Raw genomic sequence first — 21,584 nt, forward strand, 5'->3', positions numbered from 1 at the left:
AACGTTATATTCTGACACTTCATCTTGATTTCATGCTGGGGTGTCACCCTTATCGTTAAAGCAACTTAGTGATGCAAAAATCCATAGCTTATCTGTCCTGTCTTGCCCTCTCATTTTCACACTCATCTGTTTTTTTGTTTTTGTTTTTGTTTTGTTTTTTTTAGATTTTTTCCCTCAGCTCTCTGGGTCATTTGAATATGAATTTCATGTTCAGTCAAGATAACAGACCCTCCTTCAGTAGTTCCTCTTTGACTAAAACAGCTTGTCATTTTCGAGGTATGTAAGCATGCTCAGTTCAGGCGGCAGAAACTTACTATATGTGGGTAAATATTTCAAAAGCACCAGACAGAGAGGAACAAGCACTTCTAATAATGCCACTTCCACAGAAATACTGTCAAAGCGGCTTTGGTTCAACAATTTTCATTGAACGTTACTTAAGAATTTCCTCTATACACCATTTCCCAACTTCTATGACACATCTTTTTGACTGTGACTAAGGTAAACATGTTTTAGAATAATTGATTTTCACAGATAACCTCTCATGTGGTCCAGTGTTGCTTGACTGTGCCAAATGGGTATGTTTGTCATTATGTTCTCTGAAAGCTCATCGACTATAAATTAATGCTGCTGCCTGCAGCTCATTTTTGTCCAACAAGTGAATGCTGGAGCCAACTGGGGACAGAATGAGCAGTGACCTCTTAGACAAATGAACTAGGACACAGATTGTGTTTGAGAACTATTGTGGTTTCAACTGTTTCTGTTAGCTCAGGCACTATTTGCAGATGCTTATTCATGTCTGGTATGACAGCGGGCTGGCTGGGAGATCTCAGAATTACAGGACACATGGCTGCAACAAAGTAAGGTCTTATCGCGCCGTGGCCATATTGTAAGGAGCTGTTACAGCCTTGTGAAACATTGGCACAGCAGGCGCTACAAGTTTTCTGTCTTTTTTTTTTTTTTTGTCTGCAGATGTAGATATTTTATCCATGTCCTGACCTTTTAAATGTATGTCTTGCTGCTTGAAATTGTGGAAAGTGACACATTGGCTATATCACAGCTAGACTTCATGGAGCTTTTTTTTTTTTTATCTATTTGCGGTAACACCATCACTCTCCAGTTTTCCCAAGAGAATAGTGACTCACAGTGCCACATGTGGCACTACCCGACTGTCTGTTTGATTTGTTTCTTAATAAATCAGTTGCGTTATATATTTTTGACATGTTCACACTTGTGTGTATATTTTGCCCCTTTACTATATAAAGAAACTGTGTATATTTTACATTACTGCTCACAATTTTCCAGAAAAAATGTGTTTTTGAATTGTGTTTTGTTTTTTTTTCTCCATATTTCAGGCAGCTCTTGGTTTCCATTAATTTTAGTTTGGTATGAAAATCAACTGGCAGGTACTTATAACTTTCTCAGTTCTCAGTTTGGTAGATGCTGTTGTGTAATCTGTCAGTCTGTTCACTCCCACTTGCCAGACTAAAAAGGTTAGAGCTGTGTATCACAGGCAGTGTGTGGTGACAGTTGTTGGCTGGCTATTTGCAACAGAGTCAGGGGTGAATATCTGTCAGAGCTGCAAACACCTTAAAAGAAATTAGACCTGATATTGATGTCACTTTTGAACCAATTTGAGGTGTCAGAGTGACAGACTACAGTACTTCAGAGCTCTGCCTCAAATCTTTTTAAACTATTGACAAATAGGGCGGCACAGATCCAGTATCATTCACAAGCAGTACTCTAGAGGAGGCACTGATTGTCCTAACCTGTGTAGTTTAAAAGCACTAATATTTAATATAATGGTTTGGTCAGCAGTTAAAATCATAACTCATAAATGCTAACGATACATTTATGAAACTCTTTTTTTATGCCTTCGTACCGGCAATAGCCAAGGCCAGAGGCATCATGTTTTTGGGTTGTCCGTCCTTCCGTCCATCCCGGATTCTTCTACACACAATATCTCAAGAACGCTTTGAGGTCTTTCTGTCAAACTTTGCACAAATGTTGACTGTGACTTAAGGCAGATCCGAAAGGAGTTTGGAGGACAAAGGTCAAGGTCACATGACCAGATTTATGTTTTGCATGGTAATGCAATATCGTAAGAACTGTTTGAGGGAAGGCTTTCAAACTTTGCACAAATGTCAACTGTGCCTCAAGGATGAACTGAGTAGATTTTGGAGCTCAGACGTCAAAGGTCACAGTCGCTGTGATCGTACATTTAATTTTATGCAGACAAATGTGATATCTGAAGAATGCTTTGGATGTTCTTTAAAGTTTGCATAAATGTTCACTGTCACTCAAAGATGAAGTGAGTAGATTTTGGAGGTTTGAGGTCAAAGGTCAAGGTCACTGTGACTGTGTTTACGTTTTGCTTGGCAATGCGATATCTTAAAAACCCTTTGAGGGATTGTCTTTAAACTTTGCACAAATGCTGACTGTGACTCAAGGATGCACGGAGTAGACTTTGGAGGTCAAAGGTCAAAGATCAAGGTCGCTGTGACCTTATATCCATTTCATGTCTGGATGGTCTGGATGTCTCATCAGATAATGGGTAGACTGCCATGACAGTTGGTACACACATTCATGCCCCCATCATGATAAATTGTAATCATTTTGATGATCCGCTGACTTTTCATCTAGCGCCATCATCAGTTCTGTTGCTCAATATGATGATTTATGAGTGTATGGCAAGTATCCTTGGAGCAAAGGAGAACTGTTGTGCCTGCGCCCTATCTCTCCTCAAACAACTAGCTTCTTTAACACTACCACCTTCGTACTGGTTACAATAAGGGACAACTACAACAAGTCTTATGACCAGGGATGTCACTAGGATTTTAAAAGGGAAGGGGGGGGGGGGGGCTTGGCCACTTTTGGGGGGAGCTATTTATAACTGTCAGGAAAAACTGCAAATATAACTAATTTATTCAGTATGAATATCCCTGTCAATTTCCATAAAATGCTGTCCGCATCGCAAATAACTGTCAGATCACTTTGACCCACCTTAGCAGCAGAGACCGACAGGTGAGAGAGAGCGGCAGCTCTTCCTGGCATCTGGCTCTAACTCAGTCGGTACCTGGATGTGGAGAGGAGTGGTGGGCTGATTATTATTTATTGTGCTATTCTTTTCCATTGATGATAATGATAACAGCCAGTGAAGGAGCTTAGCTCTCTTTTTTTAGAGTAAACACCACTGACAGTTACACTAGCCATTTGGCTAGGCAAGCACAGAATGCTATATTGGTAACATGATGGCTGATGGCCAGGTTTTATTTGTCAGAACAGGGAGGATACTTTGATTTATTACTGACAAGGGACTCTGTGCTGTTGGAGTTAACTAATTACTCCCTCCAGCAACGATGACTTACTTACTTCTTTAGAAACCTCCGATTATCCATTTCGTTGCGGTGGCACTCATTTTAATCATAACAAACGTCTGTCAGTACGTCACTACCGTACAGTCTGTGCAGCGTACCTGTGAAAGGTAATAGTGAAAACGTGGAATGGATTTTTATTAATACGGGCATCTTCTCGGCAATTAGACAGAATGTATTTGACTCGCTGAAGCAGCCCATCGCCTGTTCCCTGTTTTTCTGCTCCTGTTCAAGGGAGCAGCAAAACATGGACTGGATTATTGTTAATGTTGGCTTTCTCTCAGCGAAAAAGCGGATTGGATTGGCGCTCTCTATGTCGCCCGGAATTTACACTGAATTGATAGAAACAACCAGAAATATGGTCGTTGACTATTCTTGACTTCCCCCAGATTGTTTGGCTTAAGGATATTTAAGGACGACCATGCCTATGAGCTCAATGTATGCTAAAAGGATGTTACAAGCAATGATTGCCTTCAGCTGACAGATTCTTTTATCCTTGTGATAGATATTCCATGTCGGTTAGGGAATATTTAAATCCCTGTTTTGTTTGGCTTCTTCTGGGTTTGTCAAGGCAAAATACAGAGCAGTGGGCTTAATCGATCTGATAGGTATGACGGAATAAACTTATCCTCATGCTGGTCAGTAAATCTGCTGCTCATGGCATGCTGTGGTGTGCAAAACCTTGATATTAACAAACAGCAACCACCAAAATGCTAACCTTTGTCGCCCTGATTTCATTTTCTCTGTACTGTACATAATCCAGTGAGATTTTGTTCAATGGGGAAATCCTTTGCTGATTTAATTTTACTAAGAATTGGAGCTCACTGCTGCGATATTTTGGCGTAGGGGTGTGTGTGGGTGTACTTGTGTGTGCTTTTACAGTATACAGAATTTGAGGAGGAAAATAGAAAAATGCCAATTATTGTACTTTATAGCTCAAAATAAATGGAGCTTATAATTTATTCTCACTTGTTTATTATAACAAGTGAGGTATAAAGACAAAGTGGCATGTAGACATCCGCTGACCTTTTTCATGAAATACGCTGGCCCTTTATGACAAAGTGCTGTGCCAGGTCCTCTAGGGTGACCCAGAACCAGTTGTAGATTGTTTAAAGCGCTCAGGCTTTACAAAAGAAAAAGAGCTTTGGCCACTTCCAGCACTTTCAAGAATAAATTTAAATATTTTACATTTTTTAAATTTAATTTCTTTCTTCACGGCCTCGATTCAAGCCCAACTATTGAACTTTCAAACCCTCACAAGCCTTCATGTCCAGTCTGAGATCCTTGTGGTCACATGGTTGTACAGAATCCAAGCTAAAGACCAGAGGTGACCTCTGCTGTCAGTCTGTGACCTGTCTGAAGGGATCTGTCGAGTTACTGTAAGTCACTGTCACTGTCAATATCTTTTATGTAAATATCTTCCAAAAAGGCAGTTATGTCAGGAATAATATATATATTTGTATACATTTATTTTTGCTCTTTGCACATGTAAACAGATTAAGTAATTATTTAATTTATGTAGTAAAATAAGGGGAAAAAACCTAGCTGTAATATTCTGAACACACACACATACTTTTGGTCCATAAATTTAACATTTAAGAAGAACATGGTGTGAATGATGATGATGATGCATAATGAAACAACACAAAATGTAATTACTTCAGGCTGAATCATTGCATAAACAGCCATCTCCAAGTAGTATAGATGACAAGTGAATGGTTTAGTACAGTGTATACTAAGGAATAACAGATCAAGTTCAGCAGATACAAACCAATGATCCCTGTTCTTAAATCTCAGCATTGAGCTATCAGGGATTCTTCCATACTATATTGCCCTCTTGTGGATTTCACCATTAGATTTTTCCCCCTGCTTCATTAATTCTTCTTTGTTTTATTGAGGGCTCCAGGCAAAGGCAAATTAAAGTTTAGTTCTGGAACCACAAGTTCGTCCTAATTGGCCAAAGAGGGACATGCAAACTTTAGTGCACAGTTCCACTGTAGAGAACAGTCATGTTCATGGAGCACATTACAGGAACCTGTCTGTGCTCATAGAACAACAGATATAATGTGTAACCTTCATCATGGCAAGTGTGTTGATGTGAAGTGTTGCAGAGACATATCTTGTAAAATTTTGCATGCTACCGTTACACAAGAGGAAACAATTCAAGAAAGCTAGATGGTGATATTGAGGCAATAAACTCTCCGAGAATCTGTGGGATGCACATGATTCCATGTTGTGCACTTTTGGAGTCCATGCTTTATCCTGTAATGCTATAATGATCTAAGCTTTGTTGGCAAGAAAGATAGATTTTCAATACATAATATATAATATATAATATTTGAAAGGATAATCTGCAGAACACCTAAATCCTATTACAATCTGCTGTGGTATAAAATGTGGGACTAATTTTAGCAAGTGGGACAAATGCAGCAAAGAAGGAGTGAAAATGTTGCTAAGTAGCTTTCTGTTCGTCATTTTAATACTATCACTTATTGTTTCTATAATCTATGTTTCAAGGTTAACCATTTCTATTTTAATACCATAGTTTTCTTCATTTTGTTTGTCTGATCAGGAAGCAGTTGAGTGAGGTAATAAGGCATTTGTGTTTACAATATATTTTAAAAGATTTTTTTTACAGAAAGGACACTGTCATATTATGGAAACACTAAAAAGAAAAGGGAAATTACACAAAAAGTCAGTTATCATCAGTCTTTTGAAAGAATGGTTCATATGATTAATTTTCTGTCCATCATTGTGATTATCAACATCACTGGTAATTGCAAGACTTCTAAACCAAGATCAAACGCGAAGTTGATCAATAAAATGTCATGTATATTATGATAAAGACAGCACACAGGGCAACCTTATCTCAGCTCTGTCAAGTGAGGACGGCTTCCTTCAGACTGCCTAAGGCCTCCTCTTCAGTGATCTTCTTCCACTCTTCAGGAATCTCTGCTGGCTTCTCCTCATATTCCTTTGCAAATTTGTCATTGAACCTCACCAAGACATACCTGAAAATTAAAGAATATTTTGCTTGTTTTAGTACTGCTATTTGGCATGACTATATTCTAAATAAATGATTACATATCTAAGTGATTATATTTTGAATAAATCACACAGTACCTCCAGTAAGCACTGGGGGTCTGGCTGTTTGGGTCCTCATGAGAGATGTTCCAGCCTGGGTGGAGGGAATGGACATCCATGCATGCCACAGATGTATTTTGTGTGTCTGTATTCTGTTCTGGGCTACCCTGCATCATGCCTTCATGGCAACTGATACAGAACACAGAACATGGGTCATAAGGCATCATGCCTTTGGGCCTGTGGAGCAGAGCCCTGTGAGCCTCATGCCCCATTTCCTGCACCTCACAGGGGGCTCTGCAGAGAGGACATTGCTTGTCACAGCCCCTCACTCTGTTGAAGAGTGATTGTTGGGGTTGAACTGGAAGGCAATTAAGAAGTTGGGTGATATCCACATTTTGGGAGAACTCCTGGGCAAGGTCCAGCCGCACTGCAGCCAGTAACTCCATTAAACATGTAACAAAACGATCCCATTCTGTGGTGATACTGAAGAGAGGTCCATCCAGAGGGGCCCTGGTGACATCCACAACTCCATCTCTCTCTAAAGTGAGGCACACTCTCTCCAGCAGAGGCTTTGTATCACTCAACACTCCATTAGTACCTTCTGCTGTTTCGCTCACTGCTGCTGCAATCTTTCCTACAATTTCTCCAAGTCTCTGTTGCCTCCATTTATCCAAGTTGGTTGATTCAGAGAGGTGACCCACTACTGTCTCCTGGATCTTCCTCAATCTGAAGCTGTCATAGCATTGCAAATATTCCAGGAAGCTTTCAAAGCAGTCTTCCCTTATCAGCTCTTCCATCAAGTTTTGGTTGAAGGCACTTGGGGACTGATACTGCTGTTCTTTAGCTTGGATCTCCTCCACAATATGCATCCCTAGTGGTCTGTAGATATAGTCCAACACTGTAGGTTTGATGACCATAGAGGTGAATGCTTGGGCCACCCTTTGACATTGGTCTCTCTTCCTGAACTGGTAAATGAACTCTGCCATGTACTTACTCTTGGTCTCAGTGATACATGCCAAAAGTTCCCTGTCCTTGGCATAGCGGTCATGAATTTTTTGGAAGTCTTGGCATGCAGAGCTACAGAGATACACTTTCAGATCCACTTCAAAAGCTGATCTGATTTCCATAGATTTTTCCTTCAAAGCTTTTTCGACATTTTCTAACAGTTCTGTTATGTAGCTGTCAGAGAAATCTGCTGGTAAGCTAGTTTTATCTTCCATAAAGTGTTTGTATTCTTCTATCACACGGCATGCTATCTGTTGAGCTGCTAATCTCTGTAGTCTGTTGTTGTCCTCAAACATGTGCTTTAATCTGCTGCGGTATCCAAAGTGTTCATCATAAACTTGGAAGGTAGATGTTTGGTTTTGGCCGACGGCTTCAGTTTTTTTCGTGTGTTTCTGGAGACCACGGCTGATGAGATTCTGTCTCAGAATTTCTCTCACTCTTACAGTAATATCATCTGTCTCTGAAGGCCTGAAGTCAAAGTTAGACAACATCTTACTCCACACACTCTCAAACTCCTCTTCCAGTTCTGCATCTTGAAGGAGAACTTTGTTTGACTTGCTTTTCTCTACCAGTGCATGTAGCTTGGACTCTTGTTCTTTTTCCAGTAAGATCTCAAAGTTTTTCAGCTGTATGGAGGAACAATAGCTCTCGTTGACTGTCTCCAGCCTTTGTATTATCTCTTCAGTTACTCGCTCCTGGAGGTCACCCATATAACTCATTAGGATTGTCTTGAATGTTTCAGTGCTCACTTTGAAAAGGTCATCTTTCATTAAATACGCCTCTACTTTTGACCTGAGTTTGTCCATCTCTGTTTTGACCTCCTCTCTGGCTTCATCCTTCATCTCACTCAAAAGGTTGTTTTGGGTTGCAGCGTCTAAAGCCTTTGCGTTTGTGGTGAAGATTTTCTGTGTTGCACCCACAAGCCAGTTTTCAATGTGCTCCAGTAAGCTATCCTCCCACTGGGAAAGCTCTGTGCACAATAAAGAGAATGCTAAAGCTATGTCAGTATTTTGCAGACCAATGGAGAATGATTCTGCTTTCACTGCATCCCAAACAGCATGCAAACGGATCATAAATTCTGACAGTCCTGTGGCTTCTGACTTAGCTGCACATTTCTTCAATGCCTCAAACAGGGTTTTCTTAAGCTTTAGCACAGCCGTACTATACTGTGTATCAACTGGTTCAGAGACAGACATATTGGACCAAGGCCCTTTGATGCAGGTGATACAGCTTGTGGTCTTTGTATATTGCTTCTCAGCATTGTTAGTTCCTCTGTCCCCAGTCTCAGTCTGAAGCATCCCAGAAACACGTCTTAATTGTGAGGCTTTTAATAAGCTGTTTATTCCTTCATCCTGGATGAGAAGTTGGCAATTGGGCATGGAGCCACATTCTTTGACTCGTAGAAGAGCATTGACTATGACATTGAAGTCTGTTTCAAACTCAGAACTTGGACATGAAGAGATATTTTGCATTAAAACATCACTCAATCCTGTTGCAACAGTGGCCATCTCAATGTCGTGGATTTGGGTATTCATTTTGTTGTCCTGAGAGATTGAGCAGAGACCTTCTACATCAATTAACAACAGAAAATCACACTCCAAGTCCTTTCTAAGCGTGTCAGGGGGACAGAGGGGAACCATGTACACCCCTCTGGTGGATCTTTTCCTTCCTTCAGGGAATTTTACTCCAAATAAAGCTGAAAGCACCTCAGCATTCTGTGCATGATGTACTCCAAGGTTTGTCAGTACTCGGGTCCTGCATTGTTCTTGAGGTAGGCGGCGTTTGAGCTCTGCAAAGACACAGCCCAGCCACCGGATGGGAATGTTTGAGGCATCTCCATCCATTAGTTCAAGTGGAATCCCATAGAGAAGCAGGTCTGCAGCTAGGCTGGGAAGACGCAACACACTGTGGTTTCCACTGCCGGGGTTGATTTGTGTCAGCTCAAAAATTAGGCCCATCTCACGCAAAAAGTGCTCAAGCCCCAATGAAGATGGATCAGGCTCAAAAGGCTGTGAACACCAGGCTACCTGAGGTTCAGAGGACACATCTGGGTACATTTGTTGTTTAGCAGAAAGAATTGATTCTGAGATTGCTGTAGTCAGTTCTGGTTCATCTTGCTTTGTCCCTTCGCAGCTCAAGGTTCCATTTTCTCCAAACTCCAAATGACAGTTTTGGTTCTCAAAGACTGGGTCTGACATTTGGTCTTCAAAACTGACTTTTTTTTCAGTTACTACATTGCCTTGATTCTCCTTCTCATTTGGCATCATATATAGCTCTTGCTCCACGACTGGATCGTGTGTAGGCTCAAGATTGTTTTGATCTGACTGTGGTTCCTTGCCTTCATCTGTAGACTTGTGCATAATATGCTCCAACTCTTGCTCAATGGTAAGCTGTTGGTCAGAAACTTGCAGTTCAGAATTTACAGGCTGCTCTTCAGTTTCTTCTTCTTCAAATGTTGAATCTGTGCAGAAACTATCACTGTCCTCCAGGTAGCTACTGGCTCGATTTTCGAGATCATCAGAATGTTCTGGCATTCCATCTTTCTCTTCTCTGAATATATCATGTGGACTGTTTTGTTTTTTGGTTTGCATCATCTTAAGCTTCCGTTTAATCCAACTTAGAAAATAAGTCCTCTCCACTTTATCTGTTGTGGAGAGTGCATCTGTGAAAATCTTCATCGCTGGGGTCATTTTGTAGCTTCCCAACTCGACCAAGATGTCTTTCTTTTCTTTTTGCAGTTGGGGGTCGATTTCTTTCCCATCTTTTTTCTGTTTGCTCTCCTCCTTTTCTATTTCAGCCAGTTTGCACCACAAAGACCCCTGCAGAGGAAGCTGTTTCTCCTTAAATTGAGCACATCCCTTTTCTAAACCTTTCAATATTTCCTCCACTGTGGCCATTGCCTTTTGACAGACTGTCCCTTCATCCATATTAAGGCCTAGCTCCACTGCTAATTTTGATGCTGCCTCCAATGTAACAGGTTTCAGTTTATCTGGTAACAGATCTTTCAGGGTGTCAAACAGCCTTTTAGCCAGTTCCTCCTCACTCAAAGCTCTACCCTGCAGCACTGACCCTTCAGGTAACCCTATATCTTCTTGAAGGTTTGGACAAACAAATCCCACAACACTGTTCTCATTTTTCTCAGCATCTGAAATGTCAATCAGTATGAGCTTGCTTGCCATATCTTTGCAGGACTTAAGAAGTTGTCTGTCTTTCTCCCTAAGATTCCCACAGAAAACAATCACTGCCGAAGAAGCTTTACATAGAAGACTGAGGCATTTTTCATGTGTGCTGGCATCACCACGTAGGTTAGAGATGACCACAGGGACATCTAAATTTTCTCTGGCAGTGTCTCCAGGTAGATACCATCCAATCTCTACCAGGCCATTGGAGAGTTTCCGTGGCAGCTGTCCTCCATCCATTCCCCTGTGGAGAAATGTTTCATTGCAAGATTTGAGTCCACGTAGAATGTGGTTGAGCACCTGTGACTTGGAGACACAGCAGTGACCGAGCTTCACACAAGAAACCATTGGCATTTGTGTACTTGCCAAATCCCCCTCTTGGACCTTCCTGTTTTCATCCAGAAAGTGAGACATCCACTGGCTCACAACGCCTCTCAAAGGCCAAAGAAGGAAGTGACTTGGTTCCTCTGGTTCAATGTTTGGCAGGACCAGGGGCACAGCAAACTGGCATTGCACCATGCGCACAGTCATCTCCTGCTGAAGGAAGGTGTTGGAAGACATAAAGACTGCTGTAACTAGATCAAGAGGGTTGATGGCATACTGGCTTTCTCCTCCAAGACCACTGATCATTTCATCGGGTGGTTTGTTGGCATTGGTCAGAACATCGCTTGGAGGATTGTAGCAAGGGCTCCGGGCGTCTGGGCTAAGCAGCCAAAGGCGTTGGAGGAAAGCATTTGGCAGGTCTTTGGTCTCTAAAGGAGCTTGGTTCTCCAGAGTCCAAGTGCTGATGTCCAGCATAGATGCTGGGTCCAGTGGTGCGGTCCTGAAGGCCTCCAGGCCCAGTTTTCGTAGAACCTCTGTCTGGGCATTGTCCTTTGGAGGTTCTGGTTTGAAAACAATGTATTAATTTAGGCTATGTAATCACTAAATGTTTTAATCTTATGTGTTAACATACAGTAGTTTTATCCAGTTAAGTGTAACATTAAATTTTAAATGATCAGGAGAAAAAGAAAACAATTTCTTTGGTTTGAAGTAGTACAAATGTTATGGTTATACCTGGTCCTGATGTGAATTCTGAATACAAACAAATAATAAAAAAAAACAAATTTTTTTAAAATATGAACTTTTACTGAGTTCTTATCAATCCTTCAATTACGCTCTAGGAAGTTTTCAGCGGTTGTATCAAACTAATTTTAATAACAGTAACAACAGGCTTTGCTTTTTAAAGAAGAAGAAATTTTTTAAATTGTTATTGTTATATATAAATTGTCACAGAGGGCGTTATCAGCTAACCTTTTATTAATAGAAAAGGCTCAGGGTCTGAGCTACACCTACAAACAAATATCAGTGTTTCCCTTTAGCAGACCATACTGTGGCGCCATTAACACCAGAATTTACACTACCAATCCAATTATCATTAGTTAGTTTACACATTAAAACATAGTAACACTATGCTTTTATCCAAGTACATCCCTTCTGGCCTGCAGGTTTTATCTCATTTTGTTTTCAAAGCCAGAGCAGTCACAGGAGGCCTCTGTAGTGTTCAGCCCAAATTAATTTCTGCCTTCCTTAATGGTATGACCATACCAGCCAAGCCAAATGACACATTACCAAATGATTTGGTATCATGGTTGTTGTGCACATATTTAGCATTATTAGCCAAACCATTCAGACTGGTACAATTTAAACTTATATTTGGATTAGCTGAGATCTGGGGGAAACAAAAACACACATTTAGAGATATTACAGCAAAGTCCTCACATCATTTTATCTTGGATTGTTGAGATGTTTGAGGTCTTCAGATGGTACTCTACTGCCACATCTTAAGAATAAGAGAGTCATTTTTTTGCCATTGATCCCTGCTTGTTGACATTCCAACTTGGTATGCATTTTTATCAATTAATCTTATCTATTAATTTCAAGTACACGAGGAAATCTTTTGAGATCGTTGGTCACTAAGAGAAGTGTTTAGAAAAACAGTACTCCTTCACTAATTTTCAAAATATTAAAATATCATTATTAATGCATATTCAGCAAAAAACAAAAAAACAACATACTTTTCTTCTTGCTGCTCAGCCTCTTTGGAAGCTTAACCGACATGATAAATCCAGTTGAGTGTCTCTTGTCTCCGTATTAAATGAGTTTTTCTTCTCTGTCCAGCCACATCACTAATGGTGTGGAGTGTTGACTGGAACCCTGCTAGTAATATAAACATTAGTGGCATCCAAAAGGCAGCACTACACAGTCAAAAGTGCCTGCAAGTTTCTTTGGCCTAAAACCACCAACACCACATGCATTTGCAAATACTAATAAATTAGAATATGTCTCAAGAGACTCTTCATTATGGGAAGTACAGAGGAGGCTGGTTTGTCTAAATATTTCTTTTCTTGAAATGCTTCACTGAATTAAGGTTGGTGAAAGGAAGAAGTTAATGTGTTATTTAGTAGAGCTCACTACAAAACTCATCAGTTTTGGAAGGGTCGTGAGATGATTAATGGGAGAGGAAAGAGGAAAATGCTGCACACATTTATATTCTCTATATTCTACTCTATATATCTATATTCTATTTATAGTCTATATTTTTTGATCTTCTCTGTAATATTTTGCTTTTTTTGAAATAATAGATCAGTTTACCTTTTTGGAAACAGTCAAAAAATTAAGCTATACCTGGTTTCTTAATTTTATTGGGTGATTCATTAAGAAAGTGTTTAGTATCCAAATTCTAAGATAGGAACCATTTCTTATACACTTCTTAATCAACATAGTATCAAGCAGTCTGATTAAGTAGCTTTTGACTATTTTACTCTATTGTGCGTAATTCTGGTTTATTCTGAGTCAGGAACTTGTCAGGTGTTACTGTCCTGACTTCCTCAGTTATTCCTTCTTTGTAACTCTTTTGCTTTCCAGGAAAACTAAGACAAAAAAGTAGAACATTGCCTGTTCAGTCCTATAAATTTCAAGAGCTGTAATCTTGATACTCTTGGATACCCTGCTTTATTGAATGTGCTATCCTCAACCCATGTTTGATGTGCAACGACCTTTCTGCACAAAGATAATTTCTCCTCATAAAATAAGTAAGTTGTTTCATGTATAATCTCTCAAAAATGACAAAAACATTCTATCAATGTAAAAGACAAAAACATTAATGCAATCAATGTAAATATTTCATTATCCTTGTGATAGTGCCTATGTTCTTTAGAATTTTTATTTTTGCCTAAAATCATAATGTTCTTACCTATTTCTTCTCATACGGTAGCTTGTTAAAAAATGAATATCCTTTGCACTTGTAACCAGGTGGCTTTGTCTCTGTGTCTGTCAGGGTAGCTCTTATACCTGTCTGTCCAGTCATAAGGCACATTCCTGCACTTCTATCTGATCCCATAATTGCGAAATGAACATCAGTCACATTCACTAAGACTCACAGCAGACATCAGGAAACACGTAGGCAAGAATAAACAAATGACATTAGTGATTATGTAAAAATTCTTTAGATGACAGGCTCAATACTGAAGCTTGATAACAGCAAGCAGTGCCAGCTACTCACAGTACAATATATTGGTGAAATGCATTCACAGGCACCTGTCCAAAGGATTATCATTGGTCTACAAGGCTCCAGACAGTGACGCACGCAAACCCTTCGTGTGATCTCTCAGATATAGGTCTGTCTGATTACTACAGATAGCTGGCATGCTGATTCTCCGTTTTATTCATAGAAAGCCTTTTCTCCTTGGAGTTCTATATCCTCAAAACCCTTGTGACATAACTATTTTCCTTTGGTCATTTAAACTAATATGATTCTGGGCTTGTTTCATTAATTTAGAGCAGGTTCAGATGGCTGTCAGGATAAGAGGGGACAATTGTTCCAGAGAGAGAAATTCAAGTGAATGAGAGTACTACTTGAGACAATATTCTGTACTTCAATTTCCCCTGTATTATCTCAAAAGAAGTTTGATTTGCAACCATTAAACACAAATATATAAATCAGGTGCATACAGTAATTACAAACGCAGAAAACTTTTCACAATTTTCCCCAAACGTATGTCCTTATTTGTATTTGGGGTTAAGAGAGACTAGATTTAACTGTAAATGCTGGTTTTCACTTTGTAAATGCAGGTGGATTGAAACCTGATGCAATCCTTCTCTCTCTCTTTCACCATTCTCCCCTTCTTATTCAGACAAAATGCTCTTCAGCCATCTTAATCTTGACTTGATTCTTATCAGAAGAAAGCAGCCATCTGGACTCTTTCTACTCTACACTTGCCTAGATTTGTATGGTGGTATTTTCTAATAAGGGACAATTTATAAAAAAAATTGTATCTAACAGTTTTAATAATTTTTAATAAATTATTTCTAAAGCTGAAAACCATTAGCAAGACCAATGTTTGCACCAAAATCAATTTATAATAACTTATAAATGATCTACTGACAGTAGTAGCACAGACAGGGAGGACCCAAATTCAAACACGAAGCAGGCAGGTGTAGAGAAGTTACTTTAAATAAATAAACTGACGAAAACCAAACTTATAAAGGAATGGGTGGACAAGCAGGTAGGTAGGCAGGTATGCAGACAGGCAGCACAGACAGCAGGTTACTACACATAAGCATTAGGCACATATGAGCTGGAGGCAGTGCCAGGTTGTAATATTGGCTGGGGTGATGAGGAAACTGGGAACAGGGGTGTGAATAAGTGGGAAGCTCAGGTGACTGTAAACAGGTGAGCAGGTGGGTGTTTAGACAGGAAGAATGTCCAAGGACATCTAGTGGGCGGATAGAGAGTTGCAGAAGATGGATGGAGGGATGGCGGGTCCAGGGGAGCAGGCAGGAGAGACGAGTCTTGACAGTTCAGGACATTCTCCCTGATTCATATGGAGGCAAGACATTTGTACTAGAAGGAGAATAAAATGATGTGCAAAGCAAATTATCAATAAGGTTTAGTCTCTTTTTTTAATCCCACACGTCTGAATAAAACCTGATCTGCTTCGACTGCTGGAGAGGTGGAAGCACACCTGGGGGATAAGTGTTGTGCCGAGGAAAAGATTACTGCTTCTCTATTTCTGTCCTGCAAAGCTCTTTAGCAGTCTTACCCTTGTGTGTCACAGACTGAGAATGAAGTTGTGTGTATGTGTGTGCGTGTGCGTATGCATGTTTGTGTGTTGTGTGTACCTGAGAAACCCATGTGAGTGGACAGACTCAACACTGTGTGTTCAGATGTCCTTCCCCCGAGCAGCACTTTTGTTGCATTCCTGATTGCTGTTCCTGTGTGCGCTTATCTTTCCTTCAGCAGGACTGAGGAGAGCAATCGAAAAACGAAGAGAATATTAAGGATTAATAGAGACACTAAAGGAACAGTGGTCAAGATGTTGATCACCATGCTAACAGCCATGTACATGATGGTCAGAGTCGTAGAATCGGTAAGATTATTATATGGATAGATCAAACTGAAATAAGAGTAGAAATAAGAATTGTATTGATTATTTTTTTGGCAACTTGGATTTAACATTTATTATCTCCGCCAAGGAGGTTATGTTTTCACCTGTGTCTGTTAGTTAATTTGTCAGCAGAATTACACAAAAAGTACTGTATGAATTAGCACCAAACTTGGGGGTGGAATGGGGCATGAGCCAGGAAAGAACCTGCCAAAGTTTAGTGCAGATCAGGTTAAAGGGGCATATGCAGGGATGTTTTATCCTTTTACTTATAATTGCGAGATTTTAAGGCGTTTTTCAACATCTTCATCAGATTCTCAGAAATGATGTATGGATCTTAATCTAAAAATTCAACATACAGCATTGAGATCTGTGAGTTGTACTTACTATGTTTTATGACAAATGAGTGATTTATGTTTTCAGACTGCTTTTTTTAAAAATAAAGAAGTAGTCTATTAACTGTTAACTAGTCTGTTTACTTTAAAATTTCTGCTAATATTAAAACATTCTAATTATTATAAGGAATGTTTTCAAATTGGAAGAAATACACTAGTCGTAAAGTTGTATTTTTGCTGCAACCTTAACATTGTGGTTTCCTCACCCAATAGGCTGTCAGTGTCAAATACAAATCAAGTTTATATGGACAGAGCCAAATGTGATTAGGGTGATGTTAAAACAGGTTGTCAGAATCAAATATAAACCAGGTTTATATATCGACAGCATCCCAATATAATTAATGTCATGTTAAACTAAACTTCTATCTTTCAGCATTCCTTTCTCTTATTCCTCTCAGCTTAATATCTAATGCTCACGTTGTTATTCACAGTTATTCACCACTAGTTCAGCACTGAAATGTTTCTTACGAACAGAAACTCCCCAGCAGGCCAACATGTGCTAAAAGTGTAATGTTTGTATCTATTTCTTATCTATTATATAAGTAAACCTGACAGATGGGAGAGAGGAAGAAGAAGTCAAAGAAAAAAAAGGAATTCACATCACGGTTGCTTGTGTTTCACCATTTGAATCACATTCTCCTTCCCTCTTTCAGATAGGGGTACGGTTTGCACGGCAACAGGACCCTTTACCTTACATGGTGTCCCAGCCTTTGCCTTGGCAGGTTCACTCAGTGTCACTCAGTCGGAGGAGCAGCAAAGCAGATGAGGTTAGTTGTGATGAGATCTGTACGTCAGTATAGCTGTTGTCACACGTCCCCATGTTGATGCACAAATGCAACTGATTCCTCACAACTAATACAATGCGCATTCATTCAGCACATGTCTGAGTCATTAGTTGTAATCACATCCTGTCTTCTAGACACTGACTAGCTCCACTGGGGTCTTCTCAGGGTTACATTTTTCACAGGAACTTTGACGGTACTTGACTTTTTTCTTTGGATTTACCCTACGGGGGTAGCTGTGATTTTTACTAATAAATTACCTTTGCTTATCTTCTTTTGTCTAATGATGAGACAGAGCATGTGGAAAGTTCAGCAGTCAAGCTTGACTCAGCATGTGAGTAGATAAGCTGGTCACGTGTTCTATGCTTGCTTATGGTGTCTCAAAGGAGGTCTGCAACGGAAAGATTTAGGATTTACAAGACAGAGATGACTTTCAGTGCCTCTGAACTCATACAGCACCAGCCAAATAATGAAATATAATAAAGCTGATTTTCACATCAGACTCTGTTAAAAAAAAAAAAATTAAACAGCATTTAATCTAGTCCAAAATACACCCCTCTGCTGTCCTACACATAAACAGTGTAGTTCGTAGGTTTCCTTTGAACTAGACATTTTTGGCAAATAAACAGACAAACAGAGAGACACAGCAGAAGGAAGAATTTTGGTGGTTAACCAAAGCGACACATAGCGAGAGCTGAGAACAGCTTTCATAAAAAAACAGAACATCCATGACGTAAAGAGGGAGGAAAGAAAATAGATAAAGGCAGATATGGAGAAAGATGTTGTGTGTCTTAGACTGGCCACTGGTTTAAATTCATCTTAACTTTTCTAATAACAGGTGATAGAGAGAATAGACCTCACTGAGGAGGTCGTGGAGCTAGTCTGTGGGACTGAACGCAGGCACACAGCCAAACTAACGTGTAAGCAGGCTAAGCTGGTCCAGTCCTCTGCTTGTAGCTTCCCTGCCGCCGCTCTGCTTGAGCTGTAATCCCAATCAAGGGGATTTGTGTTTGAGGTCATTATTCTAACTGTAGATAGAAAGGACACACACATGTTCAGCACATTACACGCTCATTCCTTAAGCGCAGCACATTTTGTGCAGTTGAGTCGAAGAATTCTACAAAAGCACCTGTGTGTGACTATCTGTATGTGTGTAATTTTCGCACTGTTGGTGGTATGTGAAAAATGTTTCTGCTAACTTCCAGATAAGATTGAGGCCCTGATAATTATCATACCTTACCAGTATCTGATGCATCCTGTGTACAGCCCTCACCACTGATACTTCACTGATTCTTTTTTTTTTCCCTCTGTGCGTCACTGTGTGTATCAGTTTGAACGTGTCTCCTAACGCACATGTTTCATTTGCAGTTTGATGGCCTGAGGAGGAACAGCATAGGCGTGTATAGAAAGAGTAAGTAATACTGTTAATCCACTTAAATGCAGGCTATTTTTCTGCCACAATAATTTTCATCTTAAAGTTAACGCTAGGGTTTGATTCCATTTAAGTGTCAAATCCAAAGGACTCAAACTTTAATCAGAAAAATAGCCCGCTTGAATCAAGGCTAATACATAAACCATGTGTTTGAACTCAATCATTGCTACAGACTATGTCTCCATGGCTATTGCCTCTACCTCTCTGGCTATCCCCTGTGTCCTGTCGTGCTCAGACTCCAATGCCAGCAATGGGACGTGCACCATTCCTGCTGTTCCTCCACTGAGCCCCGTTGAAGTTGAGAAGGCCGCTTCTACCATCCAGACCCATTTCAGGAAGTTCCAACAGAAGAAACAGAAGAACGGCAAGTAGATGGACAAAGAGGGAGGGTGGGACAGGTGCCAGAGAGACAACAGGAAGCAGGTGGGACGTATGTCAATTTACCAAAGGAAGGATGAACTCTGTGATGACATACACAAATGCGTATGTGCACACATATGCAAATGTACATACATTCAAACTGTATGATAAACACTCAGTAGAACTCCAGGCTTAGCAACACAGTATAAACAATAATATACAGTAATAGCGTACATCTCAAGCAGCTGCTTGTAAAACCCAATTTAAAATTCTGTGTGAAAAATAAATGTGAATATATTCTACATCTGAATGAATGTCAGTTTTAATGCGCTGTGAGCGTGTGAGCGACTGTGAGTATGCTGTAAATTATATATGACCAATGTTTTGAGGATATAACTATGGAAAAAAAAATCTAATAATTTATCTATATTGTGGATCTTTCAAAAACAAACATGTTAAATTTCGACAAACCTATTTCAATAAACTCCTCTGTCAGCCTGTATTGTGTTTCACTGCAGCATGTTGCCCTCTAGTGTTTTGATCAGGTTCTGTATCACATTAAGGATGAACCACCTGAAAATGTGGTTCACCCTTAATGCAAAGTCCGCATGCAGATTTTTTTTTGCATTAGAATGCATTAATATTTATATTTTTAAGGCACTGAGGGTGAACTGTTTATGTTGTGTGCAGAATTCAGTGGTTTGACATGAGATTAAAATCCAAGTAAAAAAAAAAAGGATTTTCTTACTCACCTCTTGTGGTATCACATGCAGATAGTTTAATTTTACTGTGAGGTTTTGAGATAGCCCTTTGATTTCCAGTGTTGGGACGAACACGTTACAAACGTAATTAATTACTGTAATGCATTGCTTTTTGCTGTAACGCGGTAATGTAAGGCATTACAAAAAAGAAGTTGGTAATATTTTACTCAGTACAAATGTCAGTAACGCGCGTTACAATGCATTTTAACCCAGAGTGGTGTTTTTTTCAATACAAATTTGCCAAAATCACTGCGAGATCAGCAGAGGAGAAAAGTCCATGCAAAATGTTTCATTTCCTGTTGTTAGCTAGCTTCTAGTTTACTACAGAAGAACAGAAGGGATGAGTGCAGCAGCAGCAGATCCAACACTGGACAGTACATTCGCCTATTACTTTCAGTTCTCTACCACAATTTACCAGACTTTGACCTTTTGTCTGTTCTTCAAATGATTGTTCCTTGTATTGCGCCATGAGCCATCACTGTGGCTGTTATATTCTACTGTTTTCAGCCTTAAGCCAGTCAGATATCACATTACCTTCCAATGGATGTGTAATAAGCAAGGGGGGATTTGTAGGTTTCAACAGTGAGGATTAATTCCACGTTCAAAAAGCTGCAGTTCCTCGGCTGCCGCTGGGGGCTGGCTCCAGTTTAAAATTGTTACATAAATTAGGGCGTGGTTACGTTGAGCTCCATAGACAGGCACTGGCAGTTAGCTCTTTGCTAAAGCATCGGCTGGGCTCTGCGGCTACATCCAGAGGCCTCCGGCTACCTCCGGCAGTTGACAGGGGCTACAGTTAGTGATGGCTGATCGAGGCTTTGTTGAAGCTTCAACACCTGATTCAAAAAAATGGTTAATTACCGGAGGCTTCAGTGACACAGTGCTCGAGTAGGACATCTAGTGGTCAATAAAATGAAGTGCAAACAAGATGTGTCATTTATTGGTTCATGGATTGTTTGGGCTCTGACGCAGCTCTGACGGGAATCGAACCCACGCTACATTGTTGCAAGACAACTAAACCAATGACAGGGTTTCGATACCGAATGAAGCAGTAAAGTGGTTCATACGTCATAAATCACGTGATTTTTCTTAACCAAAACACACGTCTGACTCCGAGTCTGACTAACATGGAGCTAGATAAATAGTACTTTTCTGTTTGACTGCACCAGATGATAATGTGGTTTCAAGTGGATTATTAATACTAATAATAATAACCATGTTTGTTATTTGGCATGGCTGATTGTAACCCTACATAATCTTCACTTATATTTTGTGTTGTGAAACATTGAAATGGTGCTAGTACATTCATGAGATGTGTTCTACAAATACAGACTGATGTCATTTTCACATGGTACTGGTGCAAATACAGACTATATCATGGTATGTTTTGGGCTTCGTTGGTAAAGAGGTTTATGTGTATGTGGGTAAAGAGGGTGTGCTTGAAGAACAGGGCAGTGGGTGTACTTGTGTAACTGTTTAGGAGTATATATATATATATGTCTGTGTGTGTGTGTGTATTTATATGTAATGAATCTATCTGTCTTATCTATAGCTAATGTTATTTATAGATATATCTGCATACCTATCTATATCTATCTATCTAATTTATATATTATATATATATTGCTACAATGATTCTCCAAAAATACACTATCAACACTACTAACTCTCAAAGCACCTAACAACCGCAACAAACCAACCTACTCTGCAAAGAAAAATTCAAATGACCGCCACTACATAGAGCTATCCTATCCCTGAACACACTTGATCCTGCCATGTGATTCACATGACA

At 39.8% G+C, this 21,584-nt stretch overlaps 2 protein-coding genes across 11 annotated transcripts in view; one reads left to right on the forward strand and one right to left on the reverse strand.

Moving 5' to 3' along the window:
* The window catches only part of LOC121187349, a 39,847-nt gene extending 20,311 nt beyond the window's left edge, over nucleotides 1–19,536 (forward strand). For 2 of the 7 annotated variants that reach the window (XM_041046554.1, XM_041046553.1), the window contains exons 2-4: nucleotides 17,114–17,227; nucleotides 18,611–18,653; nucleotides 18,847–19,536. In XM_041046554.1, the coding sequence (XP_040902488.1) occupies nucleotides 17,114–17,227; nucleotides 18,611–18,653; nucleotides 18,847–19,046 (357 nt within the window). In that variant the 3' untranslated portion in view covers nucleotides 19,047–19,536. Of the gene's footprint in view, nucleotides 1–15,920; nucleotides 16,051–17,113; nucleotides 17,228–17,354; nucleotides 17,577–18,610; nucleotides 18,654–18,846 lie in introns of those variants that run through there. The other 5 variants (XM_041046551.1, XM_041046555.1, XM_041046558.1 and 2 more) reach the window with 5 other exon arrangements.
* Nucleotides 5,945–13,994, reverse strand: si:dkey-202l22.6 (interferon-induced very large GTPase 1). 4 transcript variants are annotated; one of them, XM_041046528.1, is made up of 4 exons: nucleotides 13,875–13,994; nucleotides 12,697–12,838; nucleotides 6,495–11,523; nucleotides 5,945–6,382 (listed from the first exon to the last, which is right to left on the reverse strand). In XM_041046528.1, the coding sequence occupies exons 2-4, from the start codon at nucleotides 12,737–12,739 to the stop codon at nucleotides 6,250–6,252; spliced, it is 5,205 nt and encodes a 1,734-aa protein (XP_040902462.1). In that variant the 5' UTR covers nucleotides 12,740–12,838; nucleotides 13,875–13,994; the 3' UTR covers nucleotides 5,945–6,249. The 4 variants fall into 4 exon arrangements, with proteins under 4 accessions (XP_040902462.1, XP_040902461.1, XP_040902463.1 ...); XM_041046527.1 differs by having other exon boundaries at nucleotides 12,697–12,835; nucleotides 13,875–13,934; XM_041046529.1 differs by lacking the exon at nucleotides 12,697–12,838 and having other exon boundaries at nucleotides 13,875–13,918.
* Nucleotides 19,537–21,584: the final 2,048 nt, after the last annotated feature.

The sequence above is a fragment of the Toxotes jaculatrix genome, chromosome 9 (genome assembly GCF_017976425.1).
Source record: "Toxotes jaculatrix isolate fToxJac2 chromosome 9, fToxJac2.pri, whole genome shotgun sequence".
In the NCBI taxonomy this organism is placed as follows: Eukaryota; Metazoa; Chordata; class Actinopteri; family Toxotidae; genus Toxotes; species Toxotes jaculatrix.

Bases quoted from the DNA above. Each gene is read 5' to 3' on its own strand.
- si:dkey-202l22.6 (XM_041046528.1), bottom strand. From the start codon at position 12,739: ATGTCGGTTAAGCTTCCAAAGAGGCTGAGCAGCAAGAAGAAAA. The intron at 11,524-12,696 runs GTATGTTGTTTT...TTTTCAAACCAG, and splicing joins GCTGAGCAGCAAGAAGAAAA to AACCTCCAAAGGACAATGCC. The intron at 6,383-6,494 runs GTACTGTGTGAT...TTTAATTTTCAG, and splicing joins ACCCCCAGTGCTTACTGGAG to GTATGTCTTGGTGAGGTTCA.